At 34.3% G+C, this 18908-nt stretch overlaps 1 protein-coding gene and 1 long non-coding RNA gene across 3 annotated transcripts; one reads left to right on the plus strand and one right to left on the minus strand.

Annotated features, from left to right (window-relative positions):
* Positions 1-1652: 1652 nt before the first annotated feature.
* Positions 1653-17645, plus strand: LOC130649592 (uncharacterized). Of its 2 annotated transcripts, none has more exons than XM_057455902.1 (4): positions 1653-1784; positions 8116-8256; positions 8375-15352; positions 15814-17645. In XM_057455902.1, the coding sequence occupies exons 3-4, from the start codon at positions 8391-8393 to the stop codon at positions 16649-16651; spliced, it is 7800 nt and encodes a 2599-aa protein (XP_057311885.1). In that variant the 5' UTR covers positions 1653-1784; positions 8116-8256; positions 8375-8390; the 3' UTR covers positions 16652-17645. The 2 variants fall into 2 exon arrangements, with proteins under 2 accessions (XP_057311885.1, XP_057311884.1); XM_057455901.1 differs by lacking the exon at positions 1653-1784 and adding an exon at positions 4647-4786 and having other exon boundaries at positions 15814-16781.
* Positions 4786-17949, minus strand: LOC130649606 (uncharacterized). Its single transcript, XR_008983076.1, has 3 exons — positions 17809-17949; positions 17645-17697; positions 4786-4927 (listed from the first exon to the last, which is right to left on the minus strand). It is a non-coding gene; the product is annotated as an uncharacterized LOC130649606 (long non-coding RNA).
* Positions 17950-18908: the final 959 nt, after the last annotated feature.

Here is an 18908-nt window from a genome sequence, read left to right on the forward strand (position 1 = left end):
TCACCATAGTAAGACATGACTCAAGTGTCATGAGTCCGTTGTCAAAATGTCTAAAAGATGCCAGTAGTCATATGGTGCAGTAAAAAGAAGCCCGTGTGCCAATTGTTACGATAACATTCACCATAGTAAGACATGTGTCAAGTGTCATGAGTCCATTGTCAAAATGTCTAAAAGAAGCCAGTGGCCATATGGTGCAGTAAAAAGAAGCCCGTGTGCCAAATGTTATGATAAGCACTCACCATAATAGACATATAGTGTCAAGAGTCAAGATTCCGTTGTCTAAGGCATGTAGTGCCAATGGTCTTGTCTGTTACAATGTCAGCAATTTGTCAATTGTCTTGTCTGTTACAATGTCAGTAATTTGTCAATTGTCTTGTCTGTTACAATGTCAGTACTTTGTCAATTGTCTTGTCTGTTACATGTCAGAAATTTATCAATTGTCTTGTCTGGTACAATGTCAGTAATTTATTTCAGTACTTAATTTATAATGAAGCCCTAGCACCTCAACCCATACCCCAAATATAACTGCAAACTATATTTAAGAATATATTTTCTACCACTACTTTGTGTTGTTTTTACTTCTGAACCATACCAATTAATTAAAATGTAATATTGCAAGACTGTTGTTAAACAGATCATTGTATAGTTACATGCAAAACAACACGGCAGAAAATGCTTGTGCCTGCTCCATTATGAATTTTAAATAATTTAAATGGTGTGGAAGAATGCATACGGTGTGCCATCTCCCCAATTTTCCTCACATGCCTTTGGTTAACCCGGAGCTATGGTAACATATTCACTAATATTAAATCACCATTGTTGAGGGAAATCAAACCCCAGTCTCACGCGCGAAGTGCAAGACTTATAACCACCAAGCTATGGTACAAAAAAATTCATGTAGCTATTAACACTTTGAGACCAAGGTAGCAAACCCGAGACTTAGAGATCAGTTTTGACCACAATTAAGGTTTAAAAGAACCCCTATAGTCAGTTGTGTTTTCACTGAAAACACAACTGACTTCGTTGCTCGGCACAAGGACTTTGCTTTATTGTTTGCCTGTTCTTTATATGGAGGACATTACAAAGCCGTGAAGCCACCAGTGACAAGTGTAAGGGAAATTGCGAAGTCACTCTAAAACCGCAAAACCTTGCTAGCTCTAAAAGTGTTAGCTACATGCCTGCCATGCATGTGTGAGAAGTGATTTCTTAGATTTTTTAAAAAATCTTTGTCATGTCCCAGCTTTCCTAAACATTTTTCTTTCTAGAATGTTGTAACATAGGAAATATGCAGCCAACAGTGTTGAACCATTACGATAAAATCCTGCAACAGTATGCGCAAAAGCTTCCACTTTGAACTGCGGTGCGCAACGTTGTGTTCTTGATTGGGTGGTGGTACACCAAATGTCAAACCAGGGGGTGTGAAAATATTCTCTGCGAGTTTATCTAACTTTATTTTTTATTCAGGTTGACTATGTCTAAATCTCTTGATTTAGATCTATAATTAATTAAAATAGCTGTCTTCCTATATTAATTCTTCTATTTCCTTTATATATCTTCGTATTTTTTTGCAATCAAACGTATTTCTTAACCCTTAAACCCTTGGGTCATGTGACTCAATCTTGAATTCCGAGAACTACGCTGGGGATGTTTACGATCCTTCTCTGCTAAAAAAAATTTTCTTCTCTTCGCCCTTTTTTTTCTTGACAACAGACTAGAAAAATGTATGCTTAAAATAATGGTTGAAAATAATGAAGAAATAGAATCTGAATGATCAAATATTAAGGGTAAGTTCTAATTATAGATTAATTTCCCTTCTCGCTAGCTAGCCATATATCATTTTTATTCTGTGCAAAACATAACTATGACTAAAAAAGAAACTTGATAACAGTTTGCATGTTAGCAGTATCTCAAGCAATCTCTCTGTAATTGGCATTTATCTTACGGTGGCAGACTTAGATGAGGAGCCCTAGATTGTTATATAATGCTCGTTTTAAGCTACACAGACCCAATTTGGCTCTGTGCTATACCACAAAACTCTCTGAAACAATAAACGACCCACAAAGTGTGCATCTCCATAATTTTGCATTCAATTTTTAGGCTTTGTTGATTGTTTCGTAATGCAGACGTGTTTAAATCCTAATCTACGCATCAGACAAAGTAAAATTCCCAGAGTTGATTTCTTTTTCTAACTTTGTAAAAATGACCAAAAAAGTGCCACTATCACAATTTTTTAGCTTGGGCTTGCAGGAATGAATTTGTGGATAAGGCTTAGGCATTTTATGCTGAAATAGCTTCAAAGAGACTATGTTTTCCTTAAGCAGGCTTGAAAGCAATTAGGGGTTTTCATTGAATCTGAGGCAGCATCAAATCATCAAAATGGCATAGCATCAAATCCAGTATTACCATTTTAAGGCCAGTTAAGCTGTTACATGGGCTTTGGTTTGTATATTCTGAACTTTTTAGGAAAAATATACAACTTTTATGTGTAGATATATTTGCTATTCAGCCATAAGATTTTTTAACATATATAAATAAAAAAATGATAACAATTTTTATTATCATACTATTAGTTGTTTTGACTATTTCGAAGAAACTCCACTCACATTAACAAAACCAAGCAAAAAAAATGTTTATCTATAACTCATAAAGTTTTTGAATTTATTTTACAGCAATCGGCAATGCTGCTTGCATGTTTATAAAAAAAAAATGAGCTCACAATTTTGAAAGATGTGCAATAAATTGTGGTATATATAAATAATGTTTTTTATGCATAGTTTACACTACACAAGTAGTGTGCAAAACTTAAATGTATATATATATGTTAAAACCTGAGTGCGAACATTGAATGCGCAAAAGGAAAATCTTGAAACTTGTGTAAATATTTCAGGAATTAGGTACACAACCAACACTTCTAGAACTTAATGACGAAAATTCACAATTAAAGACTTCAAGATTTATAGTTTAATCTATGTTTTTTTGGAGAACTATTTTATATTAACTATTTTATATTAAGTCTATGTTTAATAGATTTTAAATCTCTGGTCAGCTCAACAGAATGATAATCCTGAATCATTCTGCTACATGAATCTTGCCGCAGTTTGCTATATGCTAGTGAAGTACACCAGAGAGTAAAAAGTAATAATAGCACACACCTACACACGCAATATTAAGTATTTTCCAAACAAAACAGAGTTGAATCATATATTTTGACAGAAGCCAGACCATCAAACCCAGGTGCCAAGGAGTACCATGACAACAATTTTTTATGCTGAGCAGTGCGCTTGGAAGTTTTCCTGATTTATTTAAATGTGAGATATAAAATTTAAAGACACATCCAAATTTTTTAAGCAAAACTGTTACTGTACAACAGTACATCACAGCTAAATCTACCCCATCAGCAATATTTCGTTTTAAAAGAGACTCACAACATTCCCTTTCAAGTACACAATTACGTTTGGTAAAGCAACAAATATCAAAAATGGAAAGTTATATTTCATTTGCTCGAAAAGCAAAATTACACACCATTATAGAATGATAGTGCTTTGAATTTCAAAACAACAAGAATGCCAATTATTTTACTTTCCTTTTGCTTGCAGCATTTGATCACATACATTTCATATCTTCAATGTTCGTTTTGTTCAAAAAAAGTCTCTGAAATTTGTGTGTTTGCAAGGAGAACTTGCAATTTTCTTTTATGCTGATTTTAAATTTACAAAAGGTATTAATTTTTTTCATTAGTTGAGAATTAAAGTAAAAATCAATTACTGGAATGAGAATGGAAAGACAATATAGAGATATTTAATTTTGTGTTTTATACCACCACAGAGAATACGGTAGCACATCTTGTACAAGGAGGTGCTATGGAGGGTAAAGTAACACTTTTTCATGACTATTCGAAATACAATTAAAGCATCGTAATATTACCAAGCTCAATATTTTAGCTGGCCTGTCAATAATATAATCCAAAAGTTCCAATTTTAGGATGTATGAAATAATATAGCTTTAAGTATTACATAATTCTATATTATGGTCAGACTGTAGAGAATTATTTCATTCAAAATGTATATATATAATATATTGTAATTTTAAATTCACAATAGTGAATTATAAAATTTTTCTATTGAAAATCTTTGTTTTATTAATTCTACAAGTGAACTTGTTAACTGTAAGCATGAAAGCTAGCATTTTACATAAAGACTATCTCAGGCTAACTTCATTTAGGTTTACATTGTAGCAAACTATTCAGAAAGACTTAATGTTGCACATCAGGTGTATTTCACCAGAAAGGCAGGATAAAAGTAGTAAAATATATCTTAATTGCAGTTGATTTGGAATGGAGAACATGGTTAAATTAAAATTACTTTGGATTTCATAATCAGCCTGACCCGTGAAAATTAAATCCCACAAAATTTTCTTGGAAACTTGGATTTATGCTAATCTGGGGCAGTTTTAATACAAAAGACAATGATCTATGTTTTTTTTTAGTTATTTAAGATTTGTTTTAACTTAGTCAAATACAATAACTTTCTCTGGGACATTTTCCTTTCTCTTCTGCACGTTGTTTGTACTCTTTGATTGTGGTTTATTCGCCTCAAACGTTTTCTTTTTTCTTTTATTAGGAACACCTGCATCAGGTTCAACAGCGTCTGCATCTGCTCTTCTGACCTCCAAAAAGCATACTTTGGTTCTTTCTTTGGTTCACAGTAAATTCTTCAATCAATTTCCTTATATCGGTCCAACACCATATATTTCTCCACTGTCCCAAGCATAGATGTCACAAGACAAGGTATTTCTGAAACCCCTTAAACATTGTTTTCTGTAGTGTGTTGAAAAGTGTCGCTGAGGATTCTTTAGATTATGAAAGAGGAGTATACCACGATGCCTGAGGACCTCGAAAGTGAATCAGCTTATGAATAAGCTAATGTACCTACAATTTATAAACAATACAAAAAAACATACTTACCAGAATATATAGTTTGTTTTTTTCCTTCATTTTTTTTTTATTCTTGCTTTATATTCATATGAAAATTGCAAGCCACAAAATTTCCAAATTTGACTAATCTGCGAAAAATATTTCCTGCAAAATTTCTAGTAAAGTTCACTATGTTACAATTTACAGCTTTATATGCAGAGACTTGTTAGAAGTAATTTTTTGATAGGAATCTGGTTTTTGGTTGATTTGGCTGACGTCATCACTTTACTGGTCAGTAAAATATCAAAGTTGGAATTTTAAATTTTTTTTTTTTTTGATTAATAGATAATTTAAAAACAAGTAAAAAATGTCAAAAAACCATATTAAAAAAATCAACAGTTAATGAGATATTAAACGTTTTAATTTAAAGAATCCAGGGGGTAAAATTATTTACACCAAAAAATCAGTGAAAAACATTTTTTGCGTTAGAGATGACCTATGTTTGTCAGTTCTGTAATTCAAAAAGAAAGTAAAAATGCCCATTTAAATTAATATTTGTTGTTTTAAAGTAATGTTATATACTCATTACTGAACTTATTTCAACCCCTGCTGAATAGAAAATTTTTTATATTAAGGCTTTTTGGTTTATTTAAGCCTTAAAAAACACTTTTTCTCAGTAAAATTTATAAATAATCGTCACTGATATCAATATCTTCATTCGCTTCATTTTCTTCATCATTGCTGTTCCGACATTCAAGGCATTTAAACATGTCAGTACAAGTAAAACCCTACTGAGTTCAATAAATGCCATTGGTGTTGGTAAATTATCAGTTCAAGTTCCACCATGGTTGCAAGGTAGAGAGGTGATAGTCGTGCATAATTGATCTAGTCATGAGCAAAAAAAAACTCGCAAAGTTCATTAACGAAGTTAAATAAAGTTTCCCTAATCCTTGTCGTGATGTGCGTATAAAAAAAAGTAAGACTTGAAACATTTTCATAAAGTTGTGGAGAAACAAGGCTTGCTTACGGAGAGAGGCATGGAATTCATATAATCTAATTTAGATGCCTGAGGATTTAATGATCTGGTTCATTTCTGCTTGAATTCGAAGATGCTGATTCAAATCAGATGTGTCAGTATTCATGAATTGAGATATCTTTTCATATTCTTTAATTGGTAGCCAATCCATATTGCTCTGCTTTAACGCTTTTTTTTTAAATGAAGTGACGGGATAGCTAAACACCTTGTAAAATATGCTTCTATTCTCTTTTGGTGTGTTTTTCTTGTCCATTATTTGGCCTAGTGTTGTTTCACCATAGATTCGGGACCAATGAAAAGTCTATCTATACCACTGTCTATAATGTATTTTCCTAACATCTTCAGCCTGGCAAAAACAACATGTAGCTCACCTAAACGAAATATGAAGTTTTCAGCATCTCCTCCCTCTCTCTCAACTGCATACATTTTGCATATAACTGCAAATTTAACAGAATTAAGCCTTATAAAGAAACTTTGGTGTGGTAGTTGTTGTGCGACATGTAGCAGTTTGTGCCCAGTTGAAAGGACGGCAACCTTATGGAGTTTACCTCCTTCCTTTTGACATATAACACAACACTCCTTGTCAAATTAAGTAATTTTGGAGCGTAAATATTTCGGTTAAGATAATGGTGTATTAGTTATGAATACTGTCATTTGTTTTATTACTACTTTGGTTCTAGTGATGGTCTTCCTCGTATGGGTGCTGAATCATGTAACTTTTTATACCGTGCTTGCAAACAGGAAATTTTTGTTTTAGTAATTACAATTTTGTAACATTCTTGATGGTAAAAAGCGTTTTTATCAATTACTGATTCAACTGACAAACTTTCCAAGTTGTCAAAGGAATTATGTTCATTCTTCATAATTAGCTCTTTCGATAAGGGATTCAATTAACTTCTTCATGCTTTCAAATTTTGGAAAAGCAGTGATCTATGAAAAATGAGAATAACAATTTCCAAAATAAAGTAGCTTTAAAAACCGTAAAGCTAAGAATCATTGAAAAATTACAACATACCTTCTTGTTATTGTTCTCTTGACAAACAATACACTTTTCTAAGCTGAAATCACTACTTTTTCTCTTTTTATTTGGAGTTTCTTCATTCATATTCTTTAATTTAACTATGTCTATTCTAATAAAATAAAATAAACTTTGCTTTCACTATTCATAGGAGATCTATTAAAAAAACACATCATAAAAATATCATACTAAAAAAGTCTTATGCAATCTTTTAATTTCCACCTGCTACCTTTTACTTCAAATTACTAATATAATTTAAACTACTAAAAGGTATAAGGTTACTGGTTTTAGCAATATCTAATGAAATATAGAACAAACACATTATAATATAAGTACATTATAATGTCTTGAATGATATATAAGAATTTTCAGGGGGTAACACTATTACATTAATAACTTCAAAACTGCTATAAAAACAATTACTCTTTATAGAATGCACTTGTTTTATATAACTGTACTTTTGTAAACAGCTATCATTGCAAAACAAAAACATTTCACTGCCTGAACTTTTTTTTTATAGTATATAACACTAATTTTCAAATACATATTTTACCCCCTGAAATTTAAAATTTTAAAATCCCTGTATCTCTTGAGTGCCACATTTTCAAAATACAGTTTTTATATATTTTATCGTTCTATCTGCTGGAAAAAAAATTCAAAATTAGAACTTTGATATTTTAGTGACTAGAAACTGGATGAAAATGACACCTAGTATTTTTTGTATTTAAATCAACCAAAAACCAGATTCCAATCAAAAAATTGCTTCTAACAAGTCCCTGCACATGAAGAACATAATGACCCTCACTATTCCTAAAAACTAAATTCACGAAAATAATTTTTTGTCTTTCCCGCAAAATTCCAGAACAAAGAAATCGGCGAAAATAAGGTCCCCACAAAAATCAATTTCCCTAACGTACTATGCGCTTTACCTACCTTGTGTTTTAAGGAACAAAATCGATTTTACATTAATGAGGAATTTTGTTTTTTCTTATAATGTAGCTATTTTGTCTTCCAGTGGTTTTAACTAATAAAGTCATCTATATCACCTTGTTTTTTCTTCCTCCAAGTTAAAAAAGAATAGTGTTCAAGACTTATTAATTCATATTCTAATTTTTCAAGCATTCACTTAACAATACTTTCTCTCTTAAGGATTTTTAACCTGGAATCATATTGGAAAGTGAATCACCATCTGCAACAACAGTTAAAAAGTTTAATAAACAAGGAAAGACGCGAAGAACTTTCTTAAGCGAAAACCATAGTGATCAAATGCAGGAAAGAACCTGAGTGTAGGTATGTCTTTCTTATATACAAATGTTTCGCTTATTTAATTGACTAGAGCAAAAAAACACATTGCCAGTATACTCATGGTAAGTGAGAGTAATGCTTTTCTTATTTACTTTCTCTGTAGATCTTTAGGGCTTCATATGGAGTGTCTGGAATGTAGAGCAGTGTTGGTAAAAACAGAGCAGCTCTTTTTTTACATCAAAGGTCCACGGGACGTCCACCTTTCAATTAAACCTGAATTACAAATCGTAGTTTTAGCGAAAGATACAATTTATGATGTGCAGGAATCCAAGAAGAAAATCCGTGTAAAGTGCCGGACATGTAATGGTAATGTTGGCTGCGTATTGCCGTTTGGTCCTGAAGGGACAAAGTTTTATGCATTTGCTTGTGACAAGGTTAAATTATGCAGTCGTTCCCTTGGTAAAGCCGAGAAGTGGTGGAACATTTACCAAGAATTTCAAGTTATAGATACTCGTGATCCAAGCTCCTTTTTCAATGTTCTTACCGCACCTATTAGCAGTAAAGCGATAAAAGAAAAAACAGTACACTCGAATAAAATTGTTTATCCCTCACTGTCTAATTTATCAGATTTTGAATGGCAAACTGTATCACTGGTGAAAAGGCCAAGATATTACCAAATTCAAGGTTACGTCGAGGCTTTACAACGTCATTTAATTGTTGTTATCAAAACTGGAGCTGGTAAAACATTGATAGCTTCCATGTTTCTAGGTAAAATGTGCAGTTTGAATCCAGGAAAAATGGGATTAATGATTGTCGATCGTATACCATTGGTGTTCCAGCAAGGAGATGCAATACAAGCGGATACTAATCTTCGCGTTATCAGAATCTGTGGAGAGAACAGAACGTCGTACAAAATAAAACAGATCAATAACGGACATTTTGATGTCTTGGTCGTTACTGCAGGAGCGTTTGCAGAAATGGTAAAAAGAGATGACATTGATACTAGTCTTTTTTGCGCTGTCGTATTGGACGAATGTCACCACGTATCAGGTCAGCACAAATATGTTGAAGTTTTGAACATGTTCACAGCAAAACCGTATTGTGAACAACCACGCATTTTGTCAATGACAGCTTCTCCATTCAGCGCAAACAGTATTATTCAAGCTGAAAAACGTCTGGATAAGTATTTACAAAGCTTTCCATATGACACTAAAATTTACTTTCCTGATTTACCAAAATCAAATTTATCATCTGAAATTAACACAGTCGAATATTCATATAAACAGCAGCATTTTGTTGATTTATTGGTGGCAGTACTGAACGAGTTACTTCAACGCATTTCTAGAAAGCTGGGATTAGGCTCGCCGTTGGAAATGAGAGCCGATCTACTGAACTCGTATCAACTTGTTGGTGATCTGCGAGCAATGGTAGGAGAATTTGAAAATTTTCCAACCTTAGATGACCACCTAAAATTGGCTTTCATAATGATTGATGCATTGCAGATGTGTGCAATACTGGGAGTTCCAATGGCCTGCGAGAAACTGAAAGAATGTTCAAGTTTTTCTGAGATTGTCAAAAAATTCGAAAACGTAACATCTCATTCTCTCCGACTACAATCTTTGGATAACTATCTAAGAAATACCGAAAGTAATTCAAAAGTTCTAATATTTTCTCACACACGAGCTGTTGCAAGGAAATTGTATAATTATATCTTAAAAAATTATCCACAGTTCGGTGCTCGTACCGTTGTAGGACATGGTGGAGTCGATGGAATGGGCTGGGAAGGCGAACAGGAAGAAGTGCTAAAAGAGTTTAAAAATGGTGAATGTAATCTGCTTGTGTGCACCTCGGTTTTAGAAGAAGGACTAGATGTTGCATCGTGTGATTTAGTCATTTGTTTCACTGGAGTGCGAAGTCTCATTCAGCTCGTGCAGACAAGAGGGAGGGCTCGCAAGAAGGAGAGCAAATTCATTTGTTTTCAAAGTAAATTCGAAGCAGCACAAAGAAAGGATATTCACGAACAAGAAGAAATCCTTAAGACAGTGTTGAGACAAAAGCATAACGTTAACGCTTACTTCTCTGATCTGTCTAAAGATATCATAAAGAAAATACAAAACGAGCTTTCAGAAAATAGCCAGAGTATCAAAGATGACCAAATCATGCCCCTGCAAAAGCAGTTGGGAGATAGTGATTTTATTTTTACCGCTTATGCTGATTATCTACCTGATGTTAATGAAGCGCAGATTAAAAATAGATTCATCGAAATATTAGATGACACTGATTGTTTTAAAGTACATCGATTAGAAGTGAGTAAGGAAGGTGCTGATTTAGATTCTGCTACCAAAGGTGTGTTTCCTAAAGACACAATTGTTTTTCTTGTTGGTGCAAAATGTCGAACTGGTCAAAGCATTACCGATACTTATGACATGTTTTGCAGGACATTTGATTTTCAGATACCGTGTAATCGGCAAACTTCAAGCCTGTGGACGAAGAGATACTTCACAAGCAATGATATAAACGCTCTGGAGAGGGTGGATTGTACCGGTTATGGTGTTGGTCATTTCGTCGACAAAACAAATGCAGCTGTCTCATGGCGAGAAAGAAATGTAGAAATGGTGTTTCAACCCAAGAAACATATCGAATTGATGTTTTTAGGCTATCGTGCTATGATCCCGTTTACTTCAATCGGAAAGTTCGCAGTTCTATCGGTTAATGAGCAAACATGCACATTGGCGTGTGTTGTTACTCATCCACCGAAATTGTATATTGGACTTCAACCAGATTGGTTTCGAATCTTCGGAGAAAATGAAGAGCTGGTGCCATTTGCAGAGAACCCTGTTTTGTTTGTCAAATTCAACCTAAATCACCTTTCTCGTATAAGGTCAATACTTAAATCTCCATTTCTCTTTCCTTCTCCAACTTTTGATGTAAAGTTAAATTTTCATCCTTTACTGGATCATACGGCACGGAGTGCCCAAGCATCACTCAGTGATAGAAACATTTTATGGTCGTTGAAATGTTTACAAGATGCAAGAGTTATGTGCATACCAAAAGATATTAAATTGATGATACAAAAAAATATCGAAGAGTTGTGTCAATCTTCGCTTGGAGACGTTGACAGAATGAAAGAGTCTGTGTCTTTAGTTGAACGTATTATGGAAAGGATTTATAGTTCCGTCTGGAAATACTCTTACTTTTCAAACTTTAATGCCATATATAGCGAGGCTTTCGCTGCGTTTAACAAATTGCCTCCAAACCAGCGGAAACTACTTGATGATCCCATTCCAGATAATCACTTTATTGTGAAAAGAATAGTTGTCACACCATCACGAGTTGTTGCTCTCCCGGCTATTCCAGTTGCATCAAATCGACTTCTGCGTCTCCTTGAAGTTAAAAGAAGTAGACTTGCCATTGTATCTTTTAAAGACGAAGATATGGCAAAGATACATGATGTTCAAGTGTTGCCTCGTGTTCGCGACATTATTGTTAACGGTATAGAAATAGAAAACGTCCGCTACTATTACCTTTCTTCAACTGGCAGCCAGTTGCGTGAAAACAAAGGATACTTCATTGCAGCTCGTAATTATGACGAGGTGCTTGGTATCCGTAGTTTGGTAATTCCAAATCCTGAAGGATTTTCATCTGCTGCGAAATATATATCACGCCTTGGTATGTATGGAACTGCTGACCAACATGTTATGAGATTGAAGAAGGAAGACATATCCATGGTCGACGACGAAAAAGCAGACAACGGTGAACTAACTACAGACGGTGCTGGTAAAGTATCAATGTCAATGACAAGTCACATAGCTAACAAGCTGCAAATCGATGTTCCCTCTGCTTTTCAGATAAGATATTCCGGCTTCAAAGGCATGATTGCTGCTACGGAAAATAGCGATCCTGATTTGAAGGGAAAACATTTTGCATTTCGTCCTTCAGTCAAAAAAATGGAGAACAATGATACCAGCTTCTGTGTTGTTTGTCCTACAAAGATTTATGATTTGACTTTAAACAGGGAAGTCATCACACTTTTGTCATCAATTAAGTCAGAATGGCCATTGGCGAAATATCTATTGGATTATCAAGAAAAGGAGTTGGCAAAGTCTGCTAAAATGTTTACTGACGGACATATAGCCAAGCAAGTGTTAAAGCAATATTTGGAGAAAAAAACAATTGAAGAATTAAAATCCTGCAACTTCGAGATATTAGACGAGAGATACTGGTTTCATATTTTGCAAGGAATTTACAGATTGGAAACGCATTTGATTAGAACAAAAACCAACATTCCAGTCGAAGAGGGCTGTTTGTTGGTCGGTATTCCGGATCCATATGGCATATTAAAAGAGGACGAAGTATTTGTACAGCTAAGAAGAGAAAACAAACCAGACAAGATTTTAGAATGTCCCATTTTGATGTATCGAAATCCTTGCTTGCATCCAGGTGACCATCGAAGAGTTTCCGGTGTACGAATAGATAGGCTTAAGCATTTATTCAACGTTGTTGTTTTGCCGGCAAGAAATTGCAGTTATTCTTTAGCAGCTTCCTGCAGTGGCGGTGATCTTGATGGCGATAAATTTGCCATCATCTGGGACCAAAATTTAGTTCCAGCTAGGATATTTACCTATCCTCCTTGTGATTATGAAGCTCTTGCCACACTGTCTGTACCGGTTCAACCTGTAGATGTGACAAGACAAGACATGCTTGCAGACTTCTTTGTTGCGTTTATGAAAAATGACAGTCTTGGCCGTGTTGCACATAAACATCTTGCTTTGTGCGACATTAAAGAAGATGGTGCTAGAGATCCACTTGCTATTGAACTTGCAAAGTCGCAATCTAGTGCTGTTGATTACCCAAAAACTGGTGTGCCACCTTTAGTTCCTGTTGATGCCATCAAAGAAGTTGATAAAAATGGATTTCCTGATTTTATGGAAAAACCTGTTGTTGATTCTTACCAATCCAAGAAAATTCTTGGAGAGCTGTATAGAAGATGTCGTTCAGTGACTTACGATTTTGATGTGTCTTCGAAACGAAGTAATGTAAAAATGCTGATGAACATGAATCTATTTGTAAAAGGGAATGAGAAGTACTTAGAAGACGCTGTCGATGTGTACGTTGGTTACGTGCATAACATGGAGATGTTAATGTCAAAGTTTGACTTAAAAGTTGAGGCCGATGTCATCCTGGGAAGAGCAACGTATAATTGGAGTCAACACCTTGAGCATGATAAAGGTAAAGCCTCAGACGCAATCATTGCTAGTTACCAAGTTATTGTAAAAAAGTATCGCAGCATTTTCTTTAAGGGGGCCGGCAAAAAGGAAGCTAGGTGGGCTAAAGCATGTGCATGGTATCGCGTATGCAACGATCAAGAAATCAAGATAACTGGTTGCGACAAAGTATTTCTTAGCTTTCCTTGGGTCGTCAGTGATGTCTTATGTGAAATACGAGCCGCAAAACAACGTGATTTACCAAGTAGAGTCTATGTCAACATCGGCGAATCAGCTTTGGCATTATTTAAGAAAAACTCCACTGTTCTCCTGAAAAGTGTTACCGACAAATTGAGATTCCAGAAGGATATTGATATTGCAATTAACAAGTTCTGCATGGAAAAATTCCAATTAAAAAACGGGTTTATTGTTGCTATGTACGGATCGACATCACTGTATGTTTGCGAGCCTGAATCGGATGTGGATGTGTGTGTACTTGCCACCAAAGAAGTATACAGTAGCTCGATTGTAGATGACTCGATCAAAAAAGAGTTTCAAAAATGTGAGCAAAAGGAACAGCAAAAGCATTTCTTGCAGAATGTCATTTCTAGATCGGTGGATTCGATTGTGTCGAGCAAAAGAGAAATATTTAATGCAAATATACCAATTGTGAAGTGCACCAGCGCTGATTCAGATTTCCCTTTAAACGGAGACATATCCATGAATGAAACTGGGTTAAGAAAGACGATGTACATTCATTTTCTGTATAAAACCGATGTATGCTATCTACCTATATTTTGGATTCTCGTGAGATGGGCACGCGTAGTTGGTCTTGTGAAGTCAGTGATTAATTCAGAATCTGTTTTAGACACTGCAGAATTTTATGCATTGATTATTCATGTGTTGGATTGCCCAAATGGAGATCATCTTACTGAAATAAGACATACGACACGTTGGACTGGTCTCAAATATTTATATCAAAGTCTTGATAAAATCAAACTTCATGATATTCATCGCTTGGGCAAGACTATCCATGATTTCTTTCGAATGGCATCTGATCTCTATGGAAATATTGAAATAATTTGGCCAGCGCCTCAAATACCGAAGGTCCATTTGGATGAATCCCAAGTTGAACGCATTGCAAAATACGCAAACAGCGCATATCATTGTTTGTCTGCAACTCGAGATGCAGCAGCGTTGCAGACATATTGCCTGATGTCGTCCAAAACAAGAAAAGAGTTTTCAAAAGTGTTACCATTATCTGTCTCATATGCAATCGGAAAAGCGCTGAAATTCCATGCTGCTAGACTGACACAATTAACTGGAGCAGTTGTTTGTATTGAAGCTTTGGATGGCAAAAATAATTTACTACTGAAAGGAGAAGGGACTCAAATTGCTATAGAAAATCTAAGACGCGAACTTAGATCGTTAATACACACCAATAAGGCTTTGGTTCTTGGTCGTTTACCTCAAAAGGCTTCAAGATATTTTATGGAAGGGGCTTCTATTATCATTGCTGCTAAAAACAGCAGTAGCGAATCGCTGTTGGAATTTGAAAATAGTTGTGGTGCGTTTGAATTACTGCACTTGTCTCATGAAAGGCAGTTCTTGTTCCTGAAAAACGAAACTGAAGATTCTGATGACTGGAAAGAAAGTGAATTCCAACGATTTTTCAATCATGTTTTGCATCAGTTGGAGAAGTTTCCAGCTCATAACGAAAAGGCCAAAGAAAGTTTAGAGTTGACCACAAGATTTGGCTGTTTCTATTTGGTCAACATCTCAAGCAGACTGCCAGACTCCCAGACTTCAATTTCAATACGAGAATTAGAAGCTGCTGTTGAGAAAGGAAGAAAGTCAAGAAAATCATGGAAAAGAGGAGAATTTAAACCTAATTTTGATAGCGATGGTGGTAAACCGAATTTGCCAGATTCAGCCAGGTAATGTTTTGTTTACATTTTGTCAATTTTGCGCTCGACCAACACTCTATTTCGCTTTCACTCAATTTTTTAACAGAGAAAATTTTGATTGTCAGCAGAGATTGAACTGGTGTTGCTGGTTGAAAGAAGTAGCTTTAAAATATATATATATACCGTTTTTTAAGGATACCTTTACCTTTATTTGAATATTTTTTCTAGTGTATTAATATTTTTCCTGTAACTTTGTAATAAAAGATAGTTCTATAAGGAAAAGATCCGAAAAACATGTTTGTTCTTCGAGAGTATTTGGTTCTACTGATAGTAATTTTAACATATGCGGGTAAAAAGTTTTAGTTTAATTTCGAGTCATACTTTCCTGTTTTTAAATATCCAAAATGAATACCGTAGTGGAAAGGATTCGTTTAATATCATTTCACATAAGTCATTTTTTTTTCTGATAAGTTTTCTTTTTATATTTGAAGATATCAAATGAGGAAACTTCCTCCTCTGCGTGGAAGATTTTCAGAAAAAGTCGGGCGTAAATTTGCGAAGCAAAAAAACGTCAGAAGAGGCATAGCTGGTGTTTTTACTCCTGGTCTACTTAAAGAAAACTCTCGCGACGATAGCGCCAGACAGCAGCTTCTGGTAGTGTATGGCAGCGTTCTTCAGGAGTGTGGCTTTGTGGAAGGATCCTCCAGAACGCGTCAACCAGCGCAGTGGAAGGTAACCTTGTCACCAAGCTCTAGTTACGAAGTGCAAATCAGCTGCGATGAAGAATTAAAAATTGTCAAAGTTGCTGAACGTTCATTGCATTGGGTTCATGGTACGATCATTACTGGTGATAAGCAAAACTTTGTTGGTAATGTTCATACCAATCCCGATATCAGAATGCTCGTCTCTTCTACCGACGATGTTAAAGAAGGTTCTGACCTATATAGAGCAGTTTTATCTGAAAGCAGAGGAGATGAAGTTCTACCTATACAACTTAAAGACGGTAAACCAATCCTTTCTTCTAAAGCAAACGAGAAAACAAAAAAAGCTGTCAGCGTTGTCCGCCATGTTGAAATTCGAAAGATGTTTACTTGTGATTCCTTGGATGCAAGTATTGTTTACGGGAAAAGTTACTTTGGGAACAAGCTGGAATTAGATCGACCATTTTGCGAGCTGACGCTTTATTTTAATCCTGAAAAGCTGCAAAAGTCACTCAGCAACCATCTCGATCATGACTTGTTGGAATCCATTACGAGAGAGGTATTTGAAACATCTGTAAAAGTACAAAAAAGTATCGAACGATTTGCAACACTTCAGAGCTGCCTTTAGTTTTTTTATTTGTTTGTTTAAATTTTTAATTTTTAATTTTCGTTTTTTTAATAAGAATTTTTTATTGAATTTTCTTTTCTCGCAAAACACGAACATACAAGAGTGTGAAAACGATAACTCCACTTTTACCACTTTGAATCAGCTATATGCAATAATAATTAAAGTCGTAATGGAAAAATCAGTCAACTATTTTTATGTCAACAGCCACCCTATTTTAAATAAATTTGTATATATGCAACATTATACATTTATTTCTTATTTTAAACATTTTATGCACTGATGCTATGTTATTTTCACATCAAATATATTTTATTTTAAATGTAAATTTCATATCTCGGTGAAGTAATGAATATCCCATACTCGCGTAACTTCGTTCCGTTACAACGGAAAACGTTTTATTGTTAAATTCGTACTAACCTCATAACGCGTAATTTTGTTTGCATGATGCAACACGAAACTCGAAATAATTTTCTTGGTGTCGTGGATTATCGCGCTTAGTCCTTTATTAAAACCGCTTAACTTGCTCAATTCGATAATATTATTTTGAACTATTACGATGTTTTCATATATCTTTAGTAACAAAAGTATTTAAAACGGTAAGATATTTACCGTAGGCAAAAGTCAGCAAAAAAAATGGTTGGTAAAATTAAATTTGTCGGTAATCGATTTTACAAAATTTCGTTAATTTTTACCGACTGAATTTACAAATGTAATCAGTTTTTGTTGGCTAATTTTGCCCGAGAATTTAATGTAACTAGCTAGATTTTGCTGTTAGATATAAAAAGGGAGAAAAAATCTGTATAAGGATTAATCACAGACCACTGGACAAAAATTTGATCACTTCCGATTTTTTCAAAATTGTCTGGATACATAAACATTCACTTGCCTTAGTCAGGGGTATCTATTTTTGCTTTTAAGTAGGTTAAAGATATTAGAAATTAAATATAAATTTTTCAATTTTGTGAAAGTGTCAAATACAGATTTTAGACTTACAATTTTCTCTTGGTTTCCCATCTTTCCTTGGTGTTCCTTTTTTGATTCCTCGTCTAGATAAAAACAAACTTTTACCAACATATGATAAAAAAATATATATTGATTAGAGTTTCAGTAGATATTTTCTGGTCGTTTGATATGAAGATATTTCAAGATTTTCTCACCCGAAGCAAGGCAGTATATTAAGGATAAGGAGTGCACATGTAATAACTGTTTTATTATGAAGTGATTGTTCCAGTTGCCCTTTGAATTAAATCTCTGTGTTTTCAGAAACAAACAAAAAAACATTTAAGAGTTAAAAAAGATTCCCGCCTTAATCAGTTTAAAATACTTTTAACCAATCACGTATAGTGATAAATTCTTTTTTTAAAAAAAGTTTATGCTTGAATGATTTGTATAATTGAAATTAACATGAAATTGATTACAAATAAAAGCAGAAAGCATTGTCCCCCACGAGTGTATAATAACATGTTATACACAGACAAAAATATCAAGTTAACTTAATCACATACCGTAAATTACTGATTAAATCCCTAAGTGCATACATTTTTAAACTATTACGCTAGATGTGAACACGCTATCTCCAGTTCTTATTCTCAAAGATCCCGTCTGTGTTTTTTTATGAGAGGAGGTATTGTCTTTCGAGAGAAACTCAATAAAGTTTTTATTATTTATGATTTAGGACTGAGAAAGCAACGCATGAAATTTTAATAAACTCCACTAGCGAGAAGCTACATTCCGCATGTACTCTGCTTTATAGCTACTTACGACTTTAATTTGATTTCCAAAAATTGTGAGAAACACAAGTAAAAACGTTGATATAAGAAAACCATATAGACAGCAACGTTTTTAAACCATGTCTGTCATTTTTAACCAAGTGTTGCTTTTCAGAAGGTAAATGCACATGTATATTGATACTAATGTTAGAACGATTACTGAAATATTCAAAAAATCTTACAATCACAAATATGTTTTGGGACAGTGTAGCGGTAATTGTAGTAATTAAATGACGAATAGAAAGCGACGAGAGTAATTAAACTGAGCCATAAATGCCTCACAACATGAGAATGCCATAACTCAAAAAATTGCTTTTACTTAGACGAGTTCTAGTCCTCGCTTTGTTTTAGATTCAAAGATTTTCCCTACGTCCCGTGTCCCGGAATTGTTAAATTGAATATAAAACCTATCTGTAATAGTAATAGCTAACCCGAGTCTCTTAAGTGTAGCTTAGTTTTTGATCATAAAATAAATCAAACTGGACCCC

This window comes from Hydractinia symbiolongicarpus, chromosome 7, assembly GCF_029227915.1.
Source record: "Hydractinia symbiolongicarpus strain clone_291-10 chromosome 7, HSymV2.1, whole genome shotgun sequence".
In the NCBI taxonomy this organism is placed as follows: domain Eukaryota; kingdom Metazoa; phylum Cnidaria; class Hydrozoa; order Anthoathecata; family Hydractiniidae; genus Hydractinia; species Hydractinia symbiolongicarpus.

What these genes read in the sequence shown, in the direction of transcription:
- LOC130649592 (XM_057455902.1), top strand. Translation starts at nt 8,391, where the DNA reads ATGGAGTGTCTGGAATGTAGAGCAGTGTTGGTAAAAACAGAGCAGCTC. An exon ending in AATTTGCCAGATTCAGCCAG is followed by an intron (nt 15,353 to 15,813) that starts GTAATGTTTTGT and finishes TTATATTTGAAG; the next exon opens with ATATCAAATGAGGAAACTTC.